Below are 25,376 nucleotides of genomic sequence, written 5' to 3' on the forward strand. Positions count from 1 at the left end.
ATACAGGAGACTCCTGGGAAAAGCAGGAGTGTTGGCAGGCATGGTATAACTATTGTTTTCTTATAAACTGGGTCAAAAAAAAAGATTACCAAAACAAATGATTCCATAAGCAGACTGAGTTAACCAATGAGTAGTTCAAAAACGCTGATGTGAATCAGTCTGAAACACTGCCTTTATAACTCATAACATTACCAGAAAGAGCAATTCTTGAATAACCATATGGAAGAATGGCGACAGTAACTGAAAAACACTAAAATTGTCACATCACATCAAACATCACACTGAAATGACGGAGCCTTAACCAAATCACTACACTATATCATTAGCCGTTTCTAATAAAATAAATGGTACAACCTCATGACTCGTTACTACACATAAGCAATCAATACAAATCAGTGGTGTTAATAAACCGATTACAGCAAGTATTCTAATCACTATGTTGTATGTTGCATGAAATTGGACAAAATTACTATGCAATGCTGTTTTATCTTCTGTATCTATGTGACTTATCTGAGCACAGATTGGCTGTGGAAGCAACCAAAGCTTGCCATTAATTTAGTGTGACTCCAATCTCTAGAAGAAAGGAAAAAATCTGTCTGCTCCTGCAATTATTTCTGGTCATACCAATATACGTCAGCACTGACCATGTGCCTGTAAAGATTTACTAGCCACATTATCTGTAATACTGGTAAAAAAAGGCTAAGATGTCTGCACTCTGTGTTGGATAAGATCCCTATGGAGCAACAATCCTCATGGAGAAAGAGCTGAATATTTCATTACAACTATATTAACACAAACTACATTGAAAGGCAGAGAATTAATGAGGCAGTGCCACAGGCAAACTGACGAAAGCACTGAAAAATAATGTGTGTAACCTGCGTTAGCTATGAGCAGCTCTGAAAGAAAAGTAGGAGAGGAGGAACGCTTATGTTATAAATAACTCTTCTATCTCTCAGACTCTTCTTCTTTATATTGTGTTGGTGTCAAAATAAACAGCCTTTGTTCTGATTTCCCACTGATTTCTAAATTTAATCTCTGAAAATACTTTCGCCATTAGTTTTGTGTGCCTCTAAAGCCACAGTAACAGCAACAATCTGTTCATATCTCTTTCGGGCTTAGTCTATTTTAAGAAGCACTCATCGTTTTATGTTTATGTTGCTCTGGTTGATGTTGCTGTGGTCTTGGAGTTGTGCAGGGATGTATACAATATGCCTCACTTTGTGCGGTATCACCTTACAGACAGGTTTACTGCTCAAGACAAAGTATAAATAGATTTTTGGATAAATCATCATTTTGGGTGCTTTCCACCTGGCTCATTTGGTGATTTTGTTTTGGAATCTGGTGCAGTTTCATCTTTAGCTTGATTCATTTTGGCATCTGTTAACATGAGAATTGAGAATTATGCTGAGGTGACAGTTTAATTGCATGCGACACATTTTTGGTTTGTTTAAAAAAAATTTGAGCTGTAAATTTTAAACCAGGAGTGTCCAAACTCAATCATGGAGGGTCAGTGTCCTGCAAATTGTATCTCCAACATGCCTCAACACACCTGCAAGGACGTTTCTAGAAAGCCTAGTAAGAGCTTGTTTTGCTAGCCCAGGTGTGTCTGATTGGAGTTGGAACTAAACTTTGCAGGACACCTGACCTCCATGACCGAGTTTGGGCACCCCTGTTTTAGACCATGTTTTCAAACAAAACTAATTATATACACACACGTGAAAAAATATCCCCATACTCTCATATTGTTCCAAAGCTGTGTGATTTCCTTTAACCCTTATACATGTATGATCACACCGGTGTGATTAGAATGTTTAGTGCGTCACGTCATCAGCCGCTAAATTCAAATCTGCTTTTTCCGCAATGAGTAGCGCAAAGAAAGAGAGAGAGTGTGTGGTGCTTGTCCTAAATAACAACTTATCTTTGGTGATGAAAGCAAGTGTTTGCTGAAACGCGTAAGTGCAGTTTTAAGGAATAGCCATGTCAATAAAAGCTTTTTAATATTGTTTTCCACATTTTTGAGTGCCTTGGACTAACTTTTGCCGTTTATTCTGATGAATCGCTTACCCAAAGAGCACAGACACATTAACTAAGTTCCCCCTGAGCTCTTTTTGTTTGATTTTGAACAACTTATCATTATATAAAAATAAATTACATTCATTTGAGGTTTTAGACAATTATGTACGCATAAATACTAATAAAACAGACATGCTGAATTCTATGGAGAAGGGTATAATGATAGTTTTACACAATCTAATGATGTGCTTTATTCACATCAGATACACACTATTTATCGTACGTTTCTAGAAGGTTTCATCTATTATTCTCCCAGTTTTAGCAGCCAATTACTTTCATGTAATTCTGAAGTTGATGAATGAACATGTTGTAAATCCAGCAGCTCTAATCCCATAACTCGTCATAGATCAAATAATATGTTTATTATTAATCTTTTTAAGCTAAGCACCACGTACATGTTCTTACAAAAATGTGAGAATTGGAGTATCAGATATTCATTCATTCCTTTTGCTTTGGCTTAGTCTCTTATTTATCAGGGGTCGCCACAGCGGAATCAACAGCGCCGACTTTTCCAGCATATGCTTTATCCACCATAACAGTATCAGTAACACCCATACACTCTCACATTCACACACACACTCATACACTATGGGCAATTTACTTCATCCAATTCACCTATAGCACATGTCTTTGGACTTGTGGGGGAAACCGGAGCACCCGGAGGAAACCCAAGCGAACATGGGCAGAACATGCAAACTATACACCAACTGATCCAGCCGGGACTTAGACCAGCGACCTTCTTGCTGTGAGGCAACAGCATTAACCATGACGCCACCAAATATCAGATATTTCTCATTAAAATTAGGATGTTTGTCAATATTTCCAGAAAAGGAAATAAAGAAACAATAGATACATTAATTATCAGGGCTGCAGTGTGTTACATGGTAAACTTGCAATGCCATGGAAGCATTAAAGCGATGCGTTCTAAATAACAGTCACATTTAAAAACTCAATATATTTTGCATAACATTTTTGCTGCTGTACAACCCACTCACTTTCACTACCTCAAAAAAATAAACAAAATAAAAAGCTGTACATTTGATCAACATAATAAGTAATGAAAGTTTGAAATTACATTATAAAGCTTATAATAAAGGTTAGTGAGTGACAACTGAATTCTTATTTTAGGTTGGACAATCCCTTTATGCCCTCGTCAACCTGACAGTTACAATTTAAGGCACCATCCGACAATGGGCAACTGAGACCCATCAGCATGAATGCAGCACCACATGCATGTTTTTTGAAATTGAATGAATGGTATGATTTTACCTAAAAAAAGTGAGTAGCAGAATGTTGCCAAGTCCATGGTTCTCTGCAGTAAAAAACCCACGTCTACAGAATCGACTGAAGAAAAACTGGTACACTGTAAAACCCAAAAAGTTAAGGTAACTCAAACCATTTGAGGAAACCAATTGCAACAAACCATTTAAATTCAAAAAGAATCCTAATGAGTATTGTGAACTTAAAACATTTGAGTAAATAAAGTATTTTGAGCACAGTATAACCTTCAATAAATAAAGAGAACTCAAAATAACTGAGTACTGTAAACCATTTATAAAACTAATCTATATGAGTACTGTGAGCTTACTCCATTTATGTTGAAGTGTGAGGTATTTAATTTACTCTTATCAAATCAGTAGAATTAACTTTCAGTAAATTGAGTTAACTACACTCATTTCATTTGATAAACTTGACTGTTGGATTTTACAGTGTAATTATAGTGCAAGGAACCACAAAATTCAAAATAAGTCCCACTAAAAAATCATCTCCAGTATATTTCATGTCCCCATGTCTGTAGATTTAATGAGCAAATGAATTTATTATGAATACCTGAAAACCCTGAGCAGTAGCACAGAAGCACTTGATTTTATTGTGTTATTCAACATGGCAGCCCGTATGATGTGACTCTTCACATGTATAACAAAAGACCACCGATGACTGATCTCATGTAAGCCAACACGACTGAAAACATTAAAACAAACATGCGGAATTATTACAGCACTACAAAGTGTCAAAGCCTCTGAGCCCTTTAAAGGTTTTCCAGCCACTGTATATCATTGAAAGCACAGGCAGAGATAACTGAGAATATTTCAACTGTGTGATCAGTTCTACAGGTACATTTGGCCATTCAAAAAGTCCCACTGGTAAGCCAGATCCAGTCGTCAAGCGTGAAATTATGAGTTTACAGATAATATCAGACAAGGTCCAAGCTCAAATTCGGCCTTGAAAGGTATTATTCAGCACACATTAAGAGATGAGGGAGATCCTCATTCACATTCTAATAGCTCAGGCAGAGAAGCTACAATCAATAGCTGGACCCTCCAGGCAAGGCTGAGGAACCATGCGGCACAGCCGTCCAGAAAACATATGTATAAAATTGCACAGAGCCTCCCCGGTTTCCATAGAAACATTCAACTTGCCTTAGACCGAGTGAAAAAAGATGTGTGTAGCTATTATTCTATTGCTGGCGTGTGCTGCGCAATGATTGGTTGAAAGGGCATAGTACTGTCACACTATTTATACTCTGTGAAAGTGTGATTTCCAAATAGCTAGTCTACAATCTTGGTGTACATATAGCCAATCCTACAAATCACCTGTTCAAATTCTCCCCTAATTTACTCTTATGTAAAACAAAGCTGACGCCGCTCCATTGTGAATAAAGGGGGAGCAAGCATCAGCAACCACCTGACTAATGACACGGTCAGACCAAAGCCCACCATCTGGACAGGATATTCAGCCCTACTGAGTTCTTTACCAATCAATCATGCGTGGAAAATGACATGACACCTCATTTTATTCATGCAGTACCAGTGTGATGATGACACAAACACCCAAACAATATAATAAATGGATTTTTATAGTAACAAGTGCGTATACAGTATATTGTTTAGCCTTCAATCATTTGTAACTGGGTGACATGTTCATGCTTGAGTACATTTTTTTAGTAACACAAATAAGGGACTTTCTGAAGGACTCGTTCACCTACATATTTATTCTGTCCCTTGTCATTCTAAATTGATTCACTTACTTTCCTCTGTGGAATATAAATGGTAACTGTATTTAATTTTTAGAAATTTATGATACTAGGGCTGCACGATATTGGAAATATCTGATATTTCGGTATTTTATTTTTCTGCAATAGGTTTGCGATGTGAATACAGTTATACAAGCTACTGAACAGCACTGTTTTACGGTTTTCTCTGGAGCCTAACAGTATTCAGGTACAGAGATTCAATAATCACAATGCAAAAAAGAAACGCCTTTCCAACTTTGCTTTGTCCTGTTTCTAGTCCAAATATCCAAAAATTCTTAGATCAAGTTAAAAATATTGTTTTGTTTTTACTTTCAGAAGAAAGAAGTCAAAATGAATAGTTAACAAGCTAACAAGCTAAATGATCCGCCAATGGGATACGTAAAATAATCTTGCTTTTGCTTTGAAATGTAGATATTTGGTCTAGAAACAAGACAAATTGTGTATAAATAATACAATTATTCTTTGTTACACATAATTTTTTGTGTGTCCAAATATTCTAAACTCTCTTGAAATGCTCAGTCACAGGCCTTAAAAACACATGACAATTATAAACTTTTATGGTTCAACTTAGCAGAGACTTTATACATCACATGTTCTGTAGATCCTGGTCAACTATAATTCAGACTCAACATTGTATATCTTGTAATGTGACTATTGCAAATGCACACATTGCGATATCAGCGCTGAAACAATATATTATGCAGCCCTACTGGACACTCTTTGCATGTTATCCATATGTTTATGTACAGTTGAAGTCAGAATTATTAGCCCCCTGAATTAATAGCCCCCCTGTTAATTTTTTTCCCAATTTCTATTTAACGGAGAGAAGATTTGTCAACACATTTCTAAACATAATAGTTTTAATAACTCATTCCTTGTAACTGATTTATTTTATCTTTGCCATGATGACAGTAAATAATATTTGACTAGATATTTTTCAAGACACTTCTATACAGCTTAAAGTGACATTTAAAGGCTTAACTAGGTTAATTAGTTTAAATAGGCAGGTCAGGGTAATTAGGCAAGCTATTGTATAGCGATGGTTTGTTCAGTAGACGATCGAAAAAATATATAGCTTAAAGGGGCTAATAATGTTGACCTAAAGAAAAAATATCATCAGACATACTGTGAAAATTTCCTTGCTCTGTTAAACATAATTTGGGAAATATTTAAAAAATTAAAAAATAAAAATCAAACGGGGCTAATAATTCTGACTTTAACTGTATATTGTACAGATTAACCAAAATGGCCAAATAAGTCAAAAATAATAATAACTGTGCATATGATTATGCGTTATTTTTGAAGTCATACAATCAAGTTTGTGAGAGCAACATGTGTAGAAGCAGATAGGAATCATTGTGCGTTAAAGTGGCAATGTCTGTTTGATGAATTCTTGGGAGCTGGTCATTTTTAATGAATCACACATAACACAAAACATCCACAAATTGGACTGATCTGGTTTTGAGCTCAATGATCCGGACGCAACTGTTTACAGACCACTGGAGTGGAAGATTATCGGCGAATACAGTTTTGACCGGTTCAACACATAAAACAATCACAGCATGAAGCTGACATGGAATTTAGCACATAAAATGTATTGACAACTTATATAGCAATTTTGCTTTTGTTTTAATACTTAAAGGTATAGGCACCTAAATATAAAGATTTTGTCATCAGAACTAGGGCTGGACGATTTGACCTAAAATCTAAATCTCACATTTTAACTCGATTACACTCAATGAACAATAATTTTATTTATTTATTTTATTTTATTGCCTTTATAGTTCACTGACAGGTTTTGTACAGTAAATATGCTCATATTACAAGTGAGAGATTTTTGAATGAAGGATGCATTACTTGATTTTAAAATAAGTTAAGGAAACACACACTATCTGCTATCTATGATTATTTATTGAACATCAACCACTGAAATTAAAACACACACTGCCTAAAACCAACTGTCAATTTTCTTTATAACAATAATTTCAATAATTTCGTTAACTGTGAAAATAACTAACTTGCACTTTAGGAAACAAAATGAATTATTTTCATTGTTTTCAAAAGTAGAAAATAAGCAGTATCTCTTTAAAATAAAATAACTCTTGCATGTCCTATAAATAATATTTTAATCTATTTCTTGAATCTTCTGTAAACAAATATTTTAAAGTAAATAATAATGGAATAGAAAATATGCCATCTCAACGCATCTCTGGTGCGGCTTACCATCATCGTCAATGTAGTGCAAACGTGCGAATGGTAGTTACATTTTTTGAGAGGTGCGCAGGTATGCGACCGCGTGAAGGACCACACTCATGCGTTCATTGCGGAAGTATAAATCAGCCTTAACTGAGCGGGGTCACGTGACTCCACATGTGGTAGGAAAAGTAATTGAGAAATTGATCTGGAAAAATTTGATAGATTATAGGTTGTGAATGTCGATTTCGATTACTCTTCGATTAATCGCCCAGCCCCAATCAGAACTAATCCATGCATACTCATAAAAAGCACATCAAACATTCAAAATGAAAGCTCATACATGCTTTATTGATGTGATAAACAAGCAAAGTTAATCTTCAGTTTACCTTAGTTGATGTTCTCTATATAGGTGCATTGATCAGAGTTCAGATATGAACAAAAGCTTTCAATTAGTTCTTTTAAATATATTGTGTCTTTTCAGAAGACCCTGATAAAATGATTTATCTTTTGAAAAAATGATTAAATGATTTAACTTAATTCATTTGAATGGTTTACAAGTATCAGTGTTTTAGGGGCTTTCAGTGGAGTGACAGAAATCACTGTACACTCAGGTAGGATAGTCTGGTTTGTCCACTTGTAGGCTCAAGCATTGGCATATCTGGCATATCTGGCATATCTTTGTTTATAAATCTGTTCTGGGATTACTCCCCTCATATCTCCAAACTTACATTTGTAAAATACCTGTCTATAAATATAGGCTTCATTCTCAGGGAGTTTATTAACTGTCATGGGAAGAAAGGCTTTTAAATATGCAGCACCTTTTGCATTGAATAAAAAGTTGGTTTCACTACATGCTTTTAAATGGCCTGTAGATGTTATGAATAGTTTTTAACGGTCATTGTATGTGTGTTTTGATGGATGAATGATGTTACCAGTTATTTGTTTCTTGTTTGTTTGTTTGTTTGTTTGTTTGTTAAACCCATGTGAACTTTATACTGCGTAATGTTGGCCAAGACGCTCTTGTAAAAGAGATTTTTAATCTCAATGTGCTTTTCTTGGTAAAATAAATGTAATAATAATAATGATGATGATGATGATGATGATGATGATGATGATGATGATGATGATGATGATGATGATGATGATGATGATGATGATGATGATGATGATGATGATAATAATAATAATAATAATAATAATAATAATGATAATTATAATAATAATGATAATTATAATAATAATGATAATAATAATAATAATAATAATAATAATAAATAAATAAACTCCAGTTGATGATACACATGCAACTTTTGCCTGGCACGTTGCCGAAAGATGATGCTTAGCTACTATCCCATTGAAAATGTGCAAGAAAACTGATCTTGATCAGTTAAATCGGTCAATTGCAATTTTTTGAGATCCTCCAATCAGAATGCTGGCAGCTAATGATGTGACCAGCTTGAAGCTGTCTGAAAAATTAAATCAAGATGCGGTTTGCTTAACAGCAGTTAAACATAAGCTCATAGCTTGTTATTAAAACTGAGTTTTTATGTAATTGGATGCTTACAATGCCAACTGCTGTTCAATTTAAAGGTGCATTATAGGTGATCGCTGTCCACTATAGGTGATAACTGTCCAATTCAAAGGTGCACTATAGGTGATTTAGCCTCCTTATATACTTTTGTGCAGGTCTAAAATTTTAGTGTGTCGTTTTGTGCCTCATTGTACTGCGTTCATCACTTTAGCTTTAATATTATTTAAATGATTTGTTAAGCATTATTTTGCCTCATTCTGCTATGATACATAACATCCACTCTTGTATTTGGCTAATGAGAGCTGTTCAAGAATGTTAAACCTTAAGATTGGGGCTCGGAGCAAGCTGCTGGGAGCAGACAGTAACATTAAATTACACTGTATAGTTGCCCTGTGTCTCATCTGGTTGCCCGCTGACGACAACATTGCCAAGAGTTGCCGGACAACATTGCTCTAAAAGTTGCCCAATATATCATCACATTCAGGCTTTATTAATGTTATCTTATGGGTTTGAAATTAATGAATGATAACGATATTCACATTAACCCTTGTAACTTCATGAAAGAATGGTCCAGAATTTTATTCAAAATGTGTCAGAAGCCAAGTAAAAGAATGGCAAACTGGATGTTATCAACTATCAATTTTCATTAAACTATCTGTTTCTGTCCACCACATCTGCTTCTGCGCTTAATTCCTTTCAATTATTTCATCCCCTCTCCCTCCCTGTCCATGTACTATCAGTGTATTCCCATTAATCTGCTCTTGCCGACTTGAACTTGCACATAGACACGCGAACACTTTACACGGGCTGCAGGCTAAACGTCTATCCTAATTAAACCCGGAATTAGTCCATCTGTTGAGCGGCGGTGCCCACTGTTTGGACTCCTATGTCACCGCAAATGTACTGGTAGCATTTCAGGACACTTGCATGCTCTTATGTTAGATTCAATTTGTGTAATTATTGCTCCTGGCTGTGCTATTTCTGATAAAATGGCAAATCAAGTCAAATCAGAACTGTCCAAGTCAGTCCCGTTCAGACTCCAACCTTGGGACTGTCAAACCCCACAGCTAAAACTTCAACAGGTCATGTTAAGTACAGATAGCACACCTAGGAAGAAGGCAAAACTGGAAGATGGTGCTGACAGGGATGTTGTGATGGAGATAGAGATGGTAGGGGCAACAGCATGAGTTAAGGGTCTCTGCTGTGTTTCTCTGATAAAAGGCTTCACAGCTGCATCAGGCACTGGGGAGCAATTTTCTGCATCGGGGAAGGGGGAGGGGACCACCTAAACTGCACAATGCAATGCACAACACCATACCACGGACAATATGAGAAGAAGCACAAAAGAAACCGCTTCAATTTTAGTCTGCACAATTTACAAACAAAATACAACACTGATCTGCTTTTGAGACTCATATATCAGATTTACAGTATAAATGCAGCCCATGAAATCTACAGTTGATATAGGGTGAATTTAAGATCATAAACTACTGAATTCCTAATCAAGAATCAACATAATATATATTTTAGTAGATATAACTTTCCCGATCTCACAAGGACAACTTTTTACCCAAAAAGTGGATAATTCATACAAATTCATACAATTTTATTTGTACATTGTACACTTTTTTAAAGGGAGGTGTGTGCCCAAAGCCCACCCCTAAACCTAAACGTCACTGGGGGATGAGCTAATCATACTAAAACACATGAATGAGATTGTACAAATTAATTAATATGAATTACTCACTAAATCAAAAAGTTTAAAAAACGGCATGAGATTCCATTTGATATACATATTTAAATCAGTTATTTTTAATGTTCTGGAAAACGGGCCAAAAACCAATAGACCAAAACTGATGACTCATCCTGAACTATTGTGATGTTTGTTTTTGGTGTTTTCAGATGCTATCAATAAGCTGAATGGCCCCTTTCCCTAGTACCACCACCTGCCACATCTGACTAATCATCTATAAGATTCAATACGAAACATCAACACAACAAAGTATTGTTATTCTAATTAGGGCTGGGCTGATAAACGATACTATATTGAATCACGGTAAAAATTTATGTCAATAACAATGATAAGCTCTGGATTTTTTACTCCATATTGATCCAAGAGCCAGAAATGAGCAACAATGGGAATCTAAAAGTGTGTTGATATTAGAGATGTACCGAATTATAGGCCACCGAAAATGTGTCGCCTGAAAATATGTTATGCCATTCTAATTTGTGTGGCTTCAGTCATTGTTTAAATCTGGAAGCATTAACAACTTATATCGAATATATATCATTATCATTCAATATGGAAAATAATTATTGAGACTGAATTTTTGCCATATCACCCAACCCTAATTCTAATTCTTGACTTGTCTGAAATGTTGGTCACCCAAAAATGAAAGCTTAAGTAACTCAGATCATCCAAGAAGATAAAGTGACTTTTTCTGTAGTACATTAAACTTATTATAGTGGAACCATGACAGTTACCAGCACTTTGAGAGGCAAAATGATTATCTGACAATACATTGGGGTCTTACATACCACAACAATCAGTCTGTGTAAGACACCAAATGCTATTTACAACATTATAATTGGTGCTGTTTGACTTCAAATCACCAAGGATTACAGCTTCAGCTATTATTGCAGACAAAAGCCATTTTGACTAAAGAAAAAAGTCACAATATGACATGACATTTATTCAAATCAACTGTGCTGAAAGCTTATATTTACTATCAGTTCATGCATATTCAGTTCACAGAAAATCAAACTCAAAATCAACTGTTTTAAATTTGGGGATAGGAATATTTTGCTTAAAAAAAGTATTTAAAGTGATTTTCTAAAGGTATTTTATATTTTAAAAACTGTTCAATGATTATTGCTTGCAATGGATGAGAATGTGTTAGAGTTTTCTCTTTTTTTCTTTTGTTTTATAAGATCATTTTGAGGGATGTAAACAAAAACAATGGTATTTCCATGATAAATAATGTTATGATAGCTGTTTTACCATCAAGTTATGATTGAATTGCCTCTTGTTACAGTTATGAAATAGTTTGATCACAATCAGGAAATGATCATGGGCCAATGAAATGACCACATTGAAATAGTCTATACGGTGTGTTTTGGTAAAACTAATCAAAGGGTTAAATACTACCTACTTCTGTTGATGTATAATGTTAAATCTGTCAGATTAGTACTTTAGCCCACCCCCCTGCTCAGCCTTTAAGTCAATATATGACCTTAAGTTACTGGGTTAATTCAATGTTTGTCCCAGCAAGTATATATTTTCAGTCATTTAGTATAAATTTGCAGAGTACCTCAAACTCATTTATTGAAATATAATAACCTAAAACAACACTGCCACTACTCATTTTATATTCCTCGCCATGACAATGTTTGGCTACGAAACACTGGCAGCTCTTGCAGGAAAAGCATGGAATCTCTCGAAAAATGCTCCTCGGGCACAAAAGAGAGAATTCAGTGGAAAAGAAGTTAATGAAGAGCGACAAGAATGAGCAATAAACCACAACTAAATATACAATCTATTTATATAATTGCTAGTCAACAAGGAGCAAAACGTTGGCAGTTCATTCCAGCTATAAACGCGCACCATATCTAATCCCGCATAAGAGTCCATCAGTGGAATCAGGCCGGCTCTACCAATCACTCTGGCGTTTCGCATTCCTTCAATGTTTTTCAGCAGGATTAATTTCTTATGTTTGACGTAAAGGCCGCGTATTCCTCCGTAGATTAATCTGTGTACATTTTACAGTGTTAATAGCGGAGACTAAATGTAATCTACATAAATCAAGGGTGGGAAAGAGGGGCAACGAGGACTGTTGCTGTCTGCCTCTGATCTCTAAGATGGAAAGCATGGCCATTGTGAGAAAAGGCTTGTGGGAAGGGGGGCGCAGCCATGACAACCAACCACTGCTATCCGGCACTTACTAAATGAGAGCCAACTGAAGGCTGGAATATGTCTGGGAGACGGCAACCCCCTCAGACAGAAACACACTGACAAATTGTTCGCAAAGTCAGCCCAGCAAGACAGTCAAAAGCTGACATTTCAAACAGGCTTTTCAAGGCTAAAACACAAAACATTCTTTGTGCCGATCAAGAAGATGCATCCTAAAGCATAAGATAATTTTCCTCTGATAACGGCATTATTTTAAAACAATACTCCTTCGTTAGTGAAAGACACCATACAGACCCATTTGGAATATTACAAGGCACTGTGTTATTACTGTCTTGTGATAGCAAAGCATTTCATTACAACTTTTTTGGCAATAAATTTAAAGTTAGTATAGGCTTTTATAATAGAGGAAGTTTTCTTGCTATAGTTTCTATAACTATTGGCTGAAGTGCCAGCTTTTTAGTTTGTTTTGCACAGCAGAAACCAGAAATGATTTAAGTTGTAGGAATGGAGAAATTGGAGAAACTAAATCAGCCTCTATTCCAAAGAAGTGTCTTAACTAAAACTAAAGCCCCGGTCAGATCACACGATTTACGAAAGTCACTATGTCAGATTATGCTACTTTTCTTGATAAAATCTTGACTTGTCGTGGGTAACAAGTGTGCCAGTCAGATTAGTACTTCAGCCCACCTACCTGCTCTGCCTTTAAGTCAATCTATGACCTTAAGTTACTGGGTTAATTCAATGTTTGTCCCGGCAAGTATATATTTTTCAGTCATTTAGTATAAATTTGCAGAGTCCCTCAAACTCATTTATCGAAATATAATAACCTAAAACAACACTTGCACTACTCATTTTATATTCCTCGCCATGACAATGTTTGGCTACGAAACACTGGCAGCTCTTGCAGGAAAAGCATGGAATCTCTCGAAAAATGCTCCTCAGGCACAGAAGAGGAGTGGAAAAGAAGTTAATGAAGAGCGACAAGAATGAGCAATAAACCACAACTAAATATACAATCTATTTATATAATTGCTAAACATTGGAGCAAAACGTTGGCAGTTCATTCCAGCTATAAACGCGCACCATATCTAATCCCGCATAAGAGTCCATCAGTGGAATCAGGCCGGCTCTACCAATCACTCTGGCTCTACCAATCATTCAAACGATTTACGAAAGTCACTATGTCAAATTATGCAACTTTTCTAGATAAAATCTTGACTTGTCATGGGTAACAACTGTGCCAGACTACACGTTCCTTCACGATCAGTCATTCTTTGACGTCTACGACGAGCGTTATTTCTCAAAGCAGTCACAAGTGTTTCTATCAGAATATTTCTTATCTTGATTTCAATTTTTTAAATCTTATTTCAATCTCCATAAACACTGATGCTTGCTGACAACTAGGCTACATTATTTAAAGGCATTCATTACGGCATTGATAGGATCAAACTTATGAATCATTTTTAATATTAAGATATGTTCTTTGAAATCTAAATGTATATTTTGCTGCCAGGGTTGCTTATTAAACAATCCCTCACTGGAACTTGTCGCAAGTGAGACGGAGAAAATGAAAGCACATCAGCAGCAGCAAGGAAAAATCAGATGCTCAAGACATAATAATTAAAATAATGACATATTAAAATTTGCAAATATATGACAGAGGTTTGTGATACAACAATTACGGTGAAGCATTTATTAAATCCTTATTTTCCACAGAGCGAAACAAATCCACATGTATAGCTGAGTAGTGGATGGGCACAAACAAACATATAATTCTGATATTTTCTTGTAAAAAACGTCTTTTTGAAACTAATCGTTTGCTTAATTTAATTTTAATGTATTTTTTGTAGGTCAATTATATATAAACAAGAATAACATCTGAAGCGCTTCAAAACATTTCCACTATATGCGCCAAAACACGAATTGTTCCGAGATTGTGTTAGTTTGGTAAATAAAATAAAATCTAGCCTAAATACAATTAAAGTGAAATATTTACAGTTTCAGAGCCTATATTAAACGGTTTTCACTATTAATGACAAATTTGAATAAGCAGGAAATGCTTTTACAATGTATTCACAGCACTGAGCATGTTCCTATTACCTCGGAAGAACAAACTCTGTTGGAAGGATGAGAGATCTCAAAAACTCGTTGTGAGAATGGAGATGTCTGTCAGATAAAATGACTTAAAACACCTTAATATTTTAGAAAAAGTAGTTAAAGTTTGCATAACCAATGATTGATCTTATCCACCCATGACCCACCCAAGCAAATATGCAGCCTATTTTTTGATTACTGACCGGCACATTAACAGCAGCACCCGCTAACAAGAAATGATGTGCTCCTATTGCTCAGTGTCACCCAAGTGACGGAACTCATTGTGAAAAACGAGAAAAAAAATTAAACATGCTAAACTTTCTGCTATGGTGGCATGAGGCATCACAGACAAGGTATTGATTGTCATAAACTATGCCACATTACACAAGAAAAAACAATTGAATCTTGTGTCGCAACGCCCATTTGTCGTTTACAAATCCCCACGACATCCTATGTCGAGGAAATTGTGTCACAATCGTGACCAATTCATGTGATCTAACCAGAGCTTAACAGTAATTGCATTTTAAAGCACATAGTTTGCATACTGTATTTACATTGCAAACATGGTAAACTCCGAAAGATGGATCAAATCACACTCTGTGCTCCAATTGTTAGCATCATTGAATGGCCTGCATAAAATAATGATTTTATGATGTTCTCCATGTGTTCGCGTAGGTTTCCTCCAGGTGCTCCGTTTTCCCCCACAGTCCAAAGACATGCGGTACAGGTGAATTAGGTAGGCTAAATTGTCCGTAGTGTATGAGTGTGTGTGTGGATGTTTCCCAGAGATGAGTTGCGGCTGGAAAGGCATCTGCTGCGTAAAAACATGCTGAATAAGTTGGCGGTTCATTCCGCTGTGGTGACCCCGGATTAATAAAGGGATTAAGCTAAAAAGAACAGTGAATGAATGAATGAGTATGCATAATTTGCATATTATAAATCCACAGCATACAGCCATGGAATAAAATGAAGCAAAACGTCTGAAGCAATTCCAAGATGGGCATTGCTTTGAAATAACATCTCTATTTACGACACATCAGTATTGGCATGAGTTTAAGGCGGCACTATTTGTTTGTCTGAACAATAGCAGGCATTATTTCCACTCTTCAGACTCAATTCATTTTAAAGTGTCAATGCATCAGCCTACACATAAATAAAAGGCTCTTTAAGGGACTCAAAAGTTCCATGAAAACCTTTAACAACCATGAAATCTGTCCATTCAAAAAGATAAATCTGTTTTTAATTGTAGAAATACAATGGAAAGATCATTATTTGTAAAAAAAAAAAAAAAGAAAAAACTAATAATAATAAAAACAGTTGTTTTTTTAGAATTGCTCACTGAAAATCTACCTTTTAATTCTGCAAAACACAGCATTTTTAACTGCATTCTGGCAGACAGGAGCAATGGCATCCTACTGTATAAGTGGAACCTTGGATTGAAATGAACCCTACGTGCACTGCAGCAAAATGACCATAGTTAATGTGCTTCTGCCCGCAGCTCTTCATATCCGCCTTGCAACAGCATCTCTGCAGTAACAGACACTCACTGGCCCTGAGGTAGTGTGTATATATAGCTTGATTATCTCCATGTCCACGCTGGAAGTGCAGTGAAGGCCTGGAGCTCTAACACGCTCTGCATGAAGCCTGCCCGTACACGCCATCTACCCCTGACCCAGCGAGCGGGCTCTGTTTCTGCCCATGACAGCGTGCGTGATTCAGGTACTTCGCTGCTTCATTAAAGAGCCTCCTTTGGGACACTCTGGCAGAGCGAGGAAAGGAGAAGAAGTGGGAATAAGTAGAGGGGATATGAAAAGAGTGAATTTAGTCTCATATTAGGAGTGCCACTATTATATTGTGTCATAATATAGCATAAAGTCCTTGTTAATTGTTAGAAATGCACCCAATAGCACTTTGAGAAAAAACATGTAGGCAAGTCGGCGCCAATAGCCTAGTGGTTGTTGCGTCAACACATAGCACCAAGGTGCTCACGGCGACGCAAGTTCGATTCCTGGCTTGAGGTCCTTTGCCGATCCTTCCCCTATCTCTGCTCCCCACACTTTCCTGTCTGTAAAATCTCCACTGTCCCATCCCAATAAAGGTGAAATCCCCTAATAAAGAATTATTTAAAAAATCATGTGGGCAAAACAAAATTAATACCTGATGAGAGATTATGGTCATTTTTTACTAATAAAAAGTTCCGTAATCACTGACCTGCATTTCATAAATGTCCAAAGACCACGATTGAGAATAGGGCTGAGCTGATAAACGATATTATATCAAATCGCGATAAAATGTATGTCAATAACAATGATAATCTCTGGACCTTTTTACTCTATATTGATATAAGAGCCAATCACGCAGCAGAAATGTGCAACAATGGGAATCTAAAAGTTCAGCCGCCGAAATTGTATCATCCGAAAATATGTTACGCCATTTAATGGACCCTCTCATTTTTGTGGCTTCAGTCATTGTTGTTTCATAAATTAATTTCGAGAGGAGCACGTGATATGATTGAGCATGACTGGCCGCTCATCTGTAATCAGTAATAATCCAATCAGAGTGGTCCTAGTTTACTATAAATTGATAATTTCTCCCTACTGCTCTATCTTCGTTTTGAAAGAACCCCCCCTTCCACCCCATCTCCTCCTTTTTCTCCCTTTTCTAAAGGGGGAGCTCTCGAGACCTACCTGATCTCAGATCTCCTGATATGCTTATTGACCAGGCAGGAGCCCTGGGCTCAAATATCTCCGAGCCCAGGGTTCTCCCGAGAATGCATGCCAAACCTGCTATAAATACTAAGCATATCTAAGTGCGAACTCTTGAAATATATATTGTTATCGTTCAATATGGAAAATAATTATAGAGATTGCATTTTTGACTTATCGCCCAGCCCTAGTTGAAAATCTAAAACTTTCGGATTTTGGACGCAGAGAGTGAGTAAATGCACATGCATAAGAAAACTATCCTTGAACATTAACTATTAGTGTTTTCAAACCTAGTTACCAAATCCTGAAACCAAATCCAGTTTACTTATGCCGAGTTTTTAAAGTGGTGGTGTCACAGATGTTTTCACACAGCATGACTATCTGGGCTAGCATTTCGTCGCTGCTTTGTTTACACTGCAAGATGGGTCAGCGACAGGGGGTTTCACACTGCAGGACTTCACAATGGGAGAATCACCGAACTTTGTCTCAGTTTGCAAACTACGTCTTACAACCGTACACACGCGAGAGTGACATGGAAACAATGCAAGGTCACGTAGTACATCTTTTGTTATTAATAAGGAGAAAGAAGCCTTTAGTGGGGTAGGAAATGTACGTACTTTGCTTATTTTGAAGGGAATTAGCAATTTCTCTTCAACATTTTTTCTTTTTCGTGGTTTTTGTGGTATTGCTCAGATGACACATCAATCAGACATGGGTGCTCCTGCCAAATTTCCACTAGTTTTTCCTCCATTTCTTGGGTCCAAACAGACTAAACCGAAGTGCTTTAAACTTCTACCCAAACCTCCTGCTGGCCTGTCGATACCCATACTAGTGGATGCTACTCTCTCATTGGCTGTAGGTGATCGCCGATATTATTTTCAGTCAGAACACATTTCACACGGCATGATTTCAATCGCTGACAGCTCCAGATATTTAGCAAGCCAAATATCTCACAGGCTTCTGCGAATCATCTGCGATTTTCACACTGTGGGATTTTTACTCACGTGAACGAGCACCGATTTGCCTGTAATTTAAGGCATTTGTCTGCGTTTTTCTCAAAACCTGGTGGCGAAGGTTTCAAAATAAGGGCTAAAATCATGCAGTCTGAACTCGGCATTAAGTAAAAAAGAAAAGGAATAAGAGCAATTCCAGCATTATGGATGTGACATTTGCAGTGAATCTCAAAACATAAATTCACATAGAAAGTATACATTTACATTATATTGAAACATCTGTTTGTATTTTGCAGAACAGCTAACCACAGAGTTAAGGGATCAGAAAAATGTCAATCTATAAGCATGTTTTATTTTATGTTTTTTTAAAGAAATGAGGAAAATAAATATGCGTTATGGATGTGACCAAAAAAGTTAGCGAGTTTGCAGTATACAACATACTTGTAGTGATTCTGTGAATTAAACTGCACAACCCAAAAGAAATAACGCTAATCAAAAGGATTAGAGTTGATTCACTATAGAACAAACATGATTGATTTGATTTTCGTTAATATTTTTGCATTTATGAGGGAAAAGCTTCGTTATGGATGTGAGACCTCTGCGTTATGGATGTGACAGATGTGAAACTGCCATTCACGTGACTTTGGTAAATCAAATAAAATAGTTTAAAAACATTGACAGAGACATTTTTGAGTATTACTAAAGCACTGTAAAATACTTGCTTACACAAAAAAAATGTAGAAACGGTTTTGATATTTTGGTGAAAACTTTTTCATGGCAAGGTTTACATTTGCATGGAATTGCTCATAAGCTGAATGTAGCATCAATACTTTTGGTTTTCATAATAAAGTGGACACAAACTGATCTCAGACCATTTCTTGTTCACACCATAGCTTCATAAGAACTCCATCTTTATTTATTTTTTTTCTTTAAAAAATTCAAAAAAACACTCCCATCCCCTTTCCAAATGTCAAGAACTGCACAAGTTTCCTCCTGAGACCACACAACCTAACCTGACAATGTGACCTGACAGGGTGAAAGGTTTTGTGTTGTTTTCAGCAGTGACAGAACACGACTGCAGCTATGACATTCCTCTAGATACACACAGCAGACAAGTTGACCAAAACCTCATTGCTTTTACATATCACAAAGAAAACGAACTAACAAACAAAACTAAAGGTAGAGGTGTTCCAATACACCCTAAGCATTTTAAAAAGTAGTTTTCAATGTTGGTTTATGTTTCAGGTCCAACCCAATTAAAGTTCACTCCTTAGGAAACACCAAATTTCACTGTGTAATTAATAGCACACTGTAAAAGCCAACAGTCAACTTTATCAAATGAAATGAGTGTAGTTAACTCAAAATTGACTGAAAGTTAATTCTACTCATTTGAAAAGAGTTTTGAACTCAGTGTTGAAGATAATGAGTTAATTAAGTACCTCATTACTTAAACTTAAATGGAGTAAGTTCACAGTACTCATATAGATTAGTTTTTTAACTCAAATGGTTTGTAGCAATCGGTTTCCTCAAACAGTTTGAGTTGCCTTAACTTATTGGATTTTACAGTACTCAGTTGGTTTGAGTTCTCTTCATTTATTGGGTTTTATGTGCTCAAGTTGCTTCTTTTACTCAAACGGACTAAGTTCACAGTACTAATTAGGATGGTTTGTTGCAATCGGTTTCCTCAAACAGTTTGAGTTACTTTTTGGGTTTTACAGTGTACTGTTTATCAAATGCCTTAGAATTCAGCATTTTAAAAATCAAATATGAAGAGTTCAGATGCAAAAACCTTTAAACGCCATCTGAAATGAGATTTTATGTCAACCTCCTATGTTTATGTTCAGTTATTTCACTTGAAAGGCAATGAAAAGAACTTATCTGTCACTATAAATGTAAAATTACTAACCCAACACACAAGAGTTGGAGAAAAAAGCTAATTTTAGATGAAAATATCTGGGTTTTGCATCTAAATTCTTCATATTTTTCTCTCTATTATGACTTTGTCCAAATTCTGAGCATCATATAAAATGTATATTGATATATAGATCTGATATGTACAGATCAGTTCTGTATATTGAATAGAATAGTAATATGAACATATTGCGACACCCCTAGTAGATTGTTATATTATCATTGTTTTTCAGCAACCACTACCACAATACAAATCCGTCTCAGCCCGTGATCTCCTGTAATCTTCCTCTGCCGACTTTCAGCAGACTCAGACAGACAGCACTATGCATGCAATGGCTAAAGCATCACAAAGAAAACAGGCAAGGCAAAAATACAGGCACGTACATCCGTTTTGATTTGGGGAGGTGTGGGAGGGGGGTAAATTAAACTAGAGCGTCCTTTTTACGGTTTCCCATGGGGGTCCCGCTTTAGCTCTGAGAACTCTCTCTCTCATCCCCAAAACCACCCCCCTTTCCATCTATCCTTACCCCTCCCCCAAGCTCCTCTTTCTCTGTGTGAGCCTCTCTCATGACATATGGGCTCTCCTCTGCAGCGGCAGCACTGGGAAGCGGCGTTTATTGTGCAGCATTCTCTCAGCAGCCATGCCAACGGCAGCAGAACGAGCAGGAATACCCTCCGCTAAACCAGTCACAAGCAGCCCGCTCTTCTTACCACAGGCTACACCAAGAACCATTTTAAGAACTGGTGCCAATGGTTTAATTGCCGACAGAATGTTCTATTCACAAACGAACAGTGCGAGCCGTCGATTCTGCTCAACATTTATTTACAGTCATCATGTCATAGAAACACATTGCTAGCACCGGTTGCATATTGTTTGGTTAATTGAGAAATCTGCCTATAAATCTGCTGATTACCATTTAAAGGGGAAGTTAACCCAAACGATCAGTATTCTGTCATCCTTTAACTCACTCTTGTCTCGTTCTTAATCTGTATTAAAACTTCCTTCCTCAGCTGAACACAAAAAAATGCTAGTAACCAAGCTTTTTTGATCACCTTCAAGGAAAAAAAACTCAAGATATTTCTCAAAATATCTTCTGTATTGTTTTTTTTTTTTGGAGGGGGGGGGTGTTGGGGTTAAATGATGACTGAACTGTCATTTTTGAGAAATCTACCCCTTTAAGATCCCATTAAATTGAATGATGAGTGCAGTTTGTTTTCCTGTGACAATGTACTGAGACAGAAAGTTGTGGCAGGACACACTGGGTGGAGGGTGTGGCGTACTTATTTTTGGTTGGCCGTACTTATTTTTGAACAGCCAATAGCGCTATGAACTATGATCAACCAACATCCAATTGCTGTTGCTAGGCAAAAGGAGGTGCTCAGGAAGATTGTTACTGGACAAAAGTTTGCACACGCCCATAAGTGCAAGATGAGTCATCAATACTTTTGGCTCATTTTCCTAGAGAAAAGCTGGGTTTACACTGAATTAAGTGGTTCTCGAGCACTGATTACAGAGTATACACAGGAATCAGTGAGTAAAATTCAATACCTTTTAAGACCTTATTTAAGACTCTTTCCATACATTTTAAGATCTTATAACCACTTTTCAACCGGAAACACTGGTGAGATTTTAACTTACAGCATATTTACTAAAAATTAATGTAAGAAACTAATCTAAAACTAAATCATTATTCATATACAGAATAAAAATCTATTAAATCTAGCTAATTCAGCAGGTTGGCGCCTATAGAGCTGCAGAAATAATGGTGTTGCCTTGCTTACTGCAGTAAACAAAGCAGCATGATGTCAAATCTCGCAGGAATTTTATTAATTTTCATAAGCTACACAGCATCCTGATATTCGCAGATTTAATTCAGGCAAACTTTGGCATACAACCATACACTGCATAAACAAAAATGATATGAATTTTATTTTAGTTTAATCTTTTTAATACTTTTCTAAGGCCTTAAATTTCTAAAAAATATACAGGCATACAGTTTAGGCCTGAGTAACAACATTCCTGGTCTTGCCTTCTTGAAAACATCCATCCACCTCAGATTTTTTTAATCAAATCACTTCCATAGACCTATGGGATAGCAAAGTGTCTGCTAATTGCACATTTCAGAATTTTACTGTCCACATTTCACAGAAATATAGACACCATACTCAGTGCATTGCTTTGTAATCTAAATATTGAATATTTGGGGCAGCATGGTGGCGCTGTGGGTAGCACAATCGCCTCACAGCAAGAAGGTTTCTGTTTCGAGCCCCAGCTGGGTCAGTTGGCATTTCCATGTGGAGATTGCATGTTCTGCCGGTGTTCATGTGGGTTTCCTCTGGGTGCTCCGGTTTCCCCCACAGTCCAAATACATGTGGTATAGGTGAACTAAATAAGCTAAATTGTTCATAGTGTATGTGTGTGAATGTAAAAGTGTAAGGATGTTTTTCAGTGTTGGGTTGTGGGTGGAAGGGCATCCGCTGCATAAAATATATGCTGGATAAGTTGGCGGTTCATTCTGCTGTGGCGACCCCTGATTAATAAAGGGACTAAGCCAAAAGAAAACTGTAAATGAATGAATGAATATTGAATATTTGATCACTACAAACAATTGTTAAACGGCACACTACAATTCAATGAGGTCATCTTTAAAAATATATAAACAAGTAATGTCAGCTGTCAACTACTCATCTACAAGTCAAAGTCATGACTGTTTAGAGTGCAGCCTTAATATAAAATACGAGAAGACGAAGACCAGACTATCAACTCCATGTTCTTCAAAACAGCCGATATATAGTTGCAGTTCGTGTGTTGCATAACAGCTGCAGGCACTTGTCTCGGATACGTCTGGCCAGTGATATCGACTCAATAATTGTTCTCTACCAAAGCCACACCAGAAGAAGCCACTGGCCACAGAACATTGAGCACAAAAAAACAAAAAGAATTGACGCCAGATCAATAATTCTTCCACACTCCCACGTCATGCAGCCATTCTCAACAACAAGCTGACGTGAATGTACGAATAATTATTTTTGTGGTCATATCAAGCTGGATGATTATAGTATTGATTATTGCAACAGCTCAAAGCAGAAAAACACTTTCTTGTTGCCGATGGCAATCCTGCTTTCATTTATATCTCAAACTTCAGCACCTATATTTCAGCACCACCGGGCTGCAGGGGGAATTATACTGTAGGTTGAACACATGGTGCACTATGGTTGCACCAAAACTGTCCCATCATCATCATCATCAACAACAGCATCATCCGAGAGCCACCTGATGTCAAACATTCAGTTCTAGCGCTTGTAAATGGATTCAGCAGTGGGACCTGCAAGTGCAACCACATCCCGTTGTCTGACAAATCGGGATTAACGGCATTAGGCAGAAGCAAAGCAGAGCCGCAAAGGCAAACTGTCATTTGCGAAAACCAAGTTCCTGTTCTAGAATCAATAACAAAACGGGGTTTTCAACTTGTTCCACCCAAAATAAAGCATCTTGCAACTGACAGGATCTCACCGGATGGTCAGAGAAGTAGGCTGGGGTACCTAATCTCCCCAAAACCTCTCTACACAACGACAAGTCAGCTCAAGCAAACACACACACACACATATACACACACATGCGAGCATCACATTTAGTCATCGCGCGAGTGTATCGAGCAGCTGCAGATCTCAAGCACACAAAAGGACAAACCTGTCTGTCCTTTGCCAAGCGTCTTTTCCAGGCGATACGGTCCCACGTAATTCGCATGTTGTTGGGAGCTGTTGTCTTTCCCCGACGATGACATTTTGCTTTACACGGACGAAGTTGCGATGCCGACAAATTGCTGCAGTTCGGCAATGAAGTATTTCTTGAGTACCGCAGTTATTTCCCCGCCCAGCTCTTGCTCCAGACGCTGTGCCTCTCTCTCTCGCTTGAGGATCGGTGGGGCTGCTGCTCTCCTCCGCGTCTCCCTCTTTCTCTCTCGGCTGCCGAGCGCTCTGATAATCTCACAGCAGTGTGAGTGTGTGCGCGCGCGCGGGTGCGTGCGATGCTCAGCCTGCGCCTGCGTGTGTGCGCGCATAACGCACAATTCTCGTCAGATATGCAGTTTCAATAATTAGTGTCCTAATATTAAATATTTTATTTATACCTTTTATATTAATACTTTTATATAGCTTGCTTTTTAATGCATATATAAACCTTGTTAGTTAATTTGTTTGTTATTGTTTGTTTGTTTGTTAAGACGTAATGTTTAATCGTCGTAATTTAGAGTTAGATAAGATATTTAGCCCTTAATTCAACATGTTTGGCATATTCCACAAATGGTTATTCCTTGTATGAACATGAGATGAAATATTTAGAGAATTCACTTGTATTTGTTAGGAGGCATATTGGACATATTTGATTAACTATTTTCCAAAATATATATATAAAAAAAAAATCAAACATAGGCCTATAAATTAGATGTAACACATGTCAGGTAGCTAAATGTCCCATCCCCCACCTCTGTGTCAGAGGTCAGAGGTCTTGACCTTCTTGACTGTATTTAATTCATGTAATTCAAATAATACAACAATCAATAATGTTGGCACAAATCTTTTAATTAGTATAAACATTAATCAAAAGAAAATGCATAAATATTAACAAACAAATAAATTCATAACTTGAAGAGTATTTATAACTTGCAGAGAATTACCAGTACATTTTATGTTACCTTTCAGGCCCATAGTCAGCCTGGTGAACATGGTCAATGGGGTGGTTCTTTTTTTTATTAAAAAGTGGACCTTTTTGCAGTTATTTGCCCTTATTTTATTTTTAATTATGAGATTCAAATACTGCATTTTAGTGAGATTTATGTACACTTTTAGCTGGATTAGCTTGTTGGATGGTCATCATAACCACATGCTTTGATGTACCAAAAACATTTGCTAAAGATTTAGAATAAAGAAATATGAATTAATGCTTATTTTTTTAAATACAAATTTATTA

General features: G+C 36.8%; 1 protein-coding gene across 3 annotated transcripts in view; it reads right to left on the reverse strand.

Annotated features, from left to right (window-relative positions):
- brsk2b (BR serine/threonine kinase 2b) overlaps positions 1-24,385 on the reverse strand; it is a 317,532-nt gene extending 293,147 nt beyond the window's left edge. For all 3 annotated transcript variants that reach the window (XM_056462041.1, XM_056462040.1, XM_056462039.1), the window contains exon 1: positions 24,099-24,385. In XM_056462041.1, the coding sequence (XP_056318016.1) occupies positions 24,099-24,192 (94 nt within the window). In that variant the 5' untranslated portion in view covers positions 24,193-24,385. The remainder of the gene's footprint in view (positions 1-24,098) is intronic.
- Positions 24,386-25,376: the final 991 nt, after the last annotated feature.

Source organism: Danio aesculapii, chromosome 7, assembly GCF_903798145.1.
Source record: "Danio aesculapii chromosome 7, fDanAes4.1, whole genome shotgun sequence".
NCBI lineage: Eukaryota > Metazoa > Chordata > Actinopteri > Cypriniformes > Danionidae > Danio > Danio aesculapii.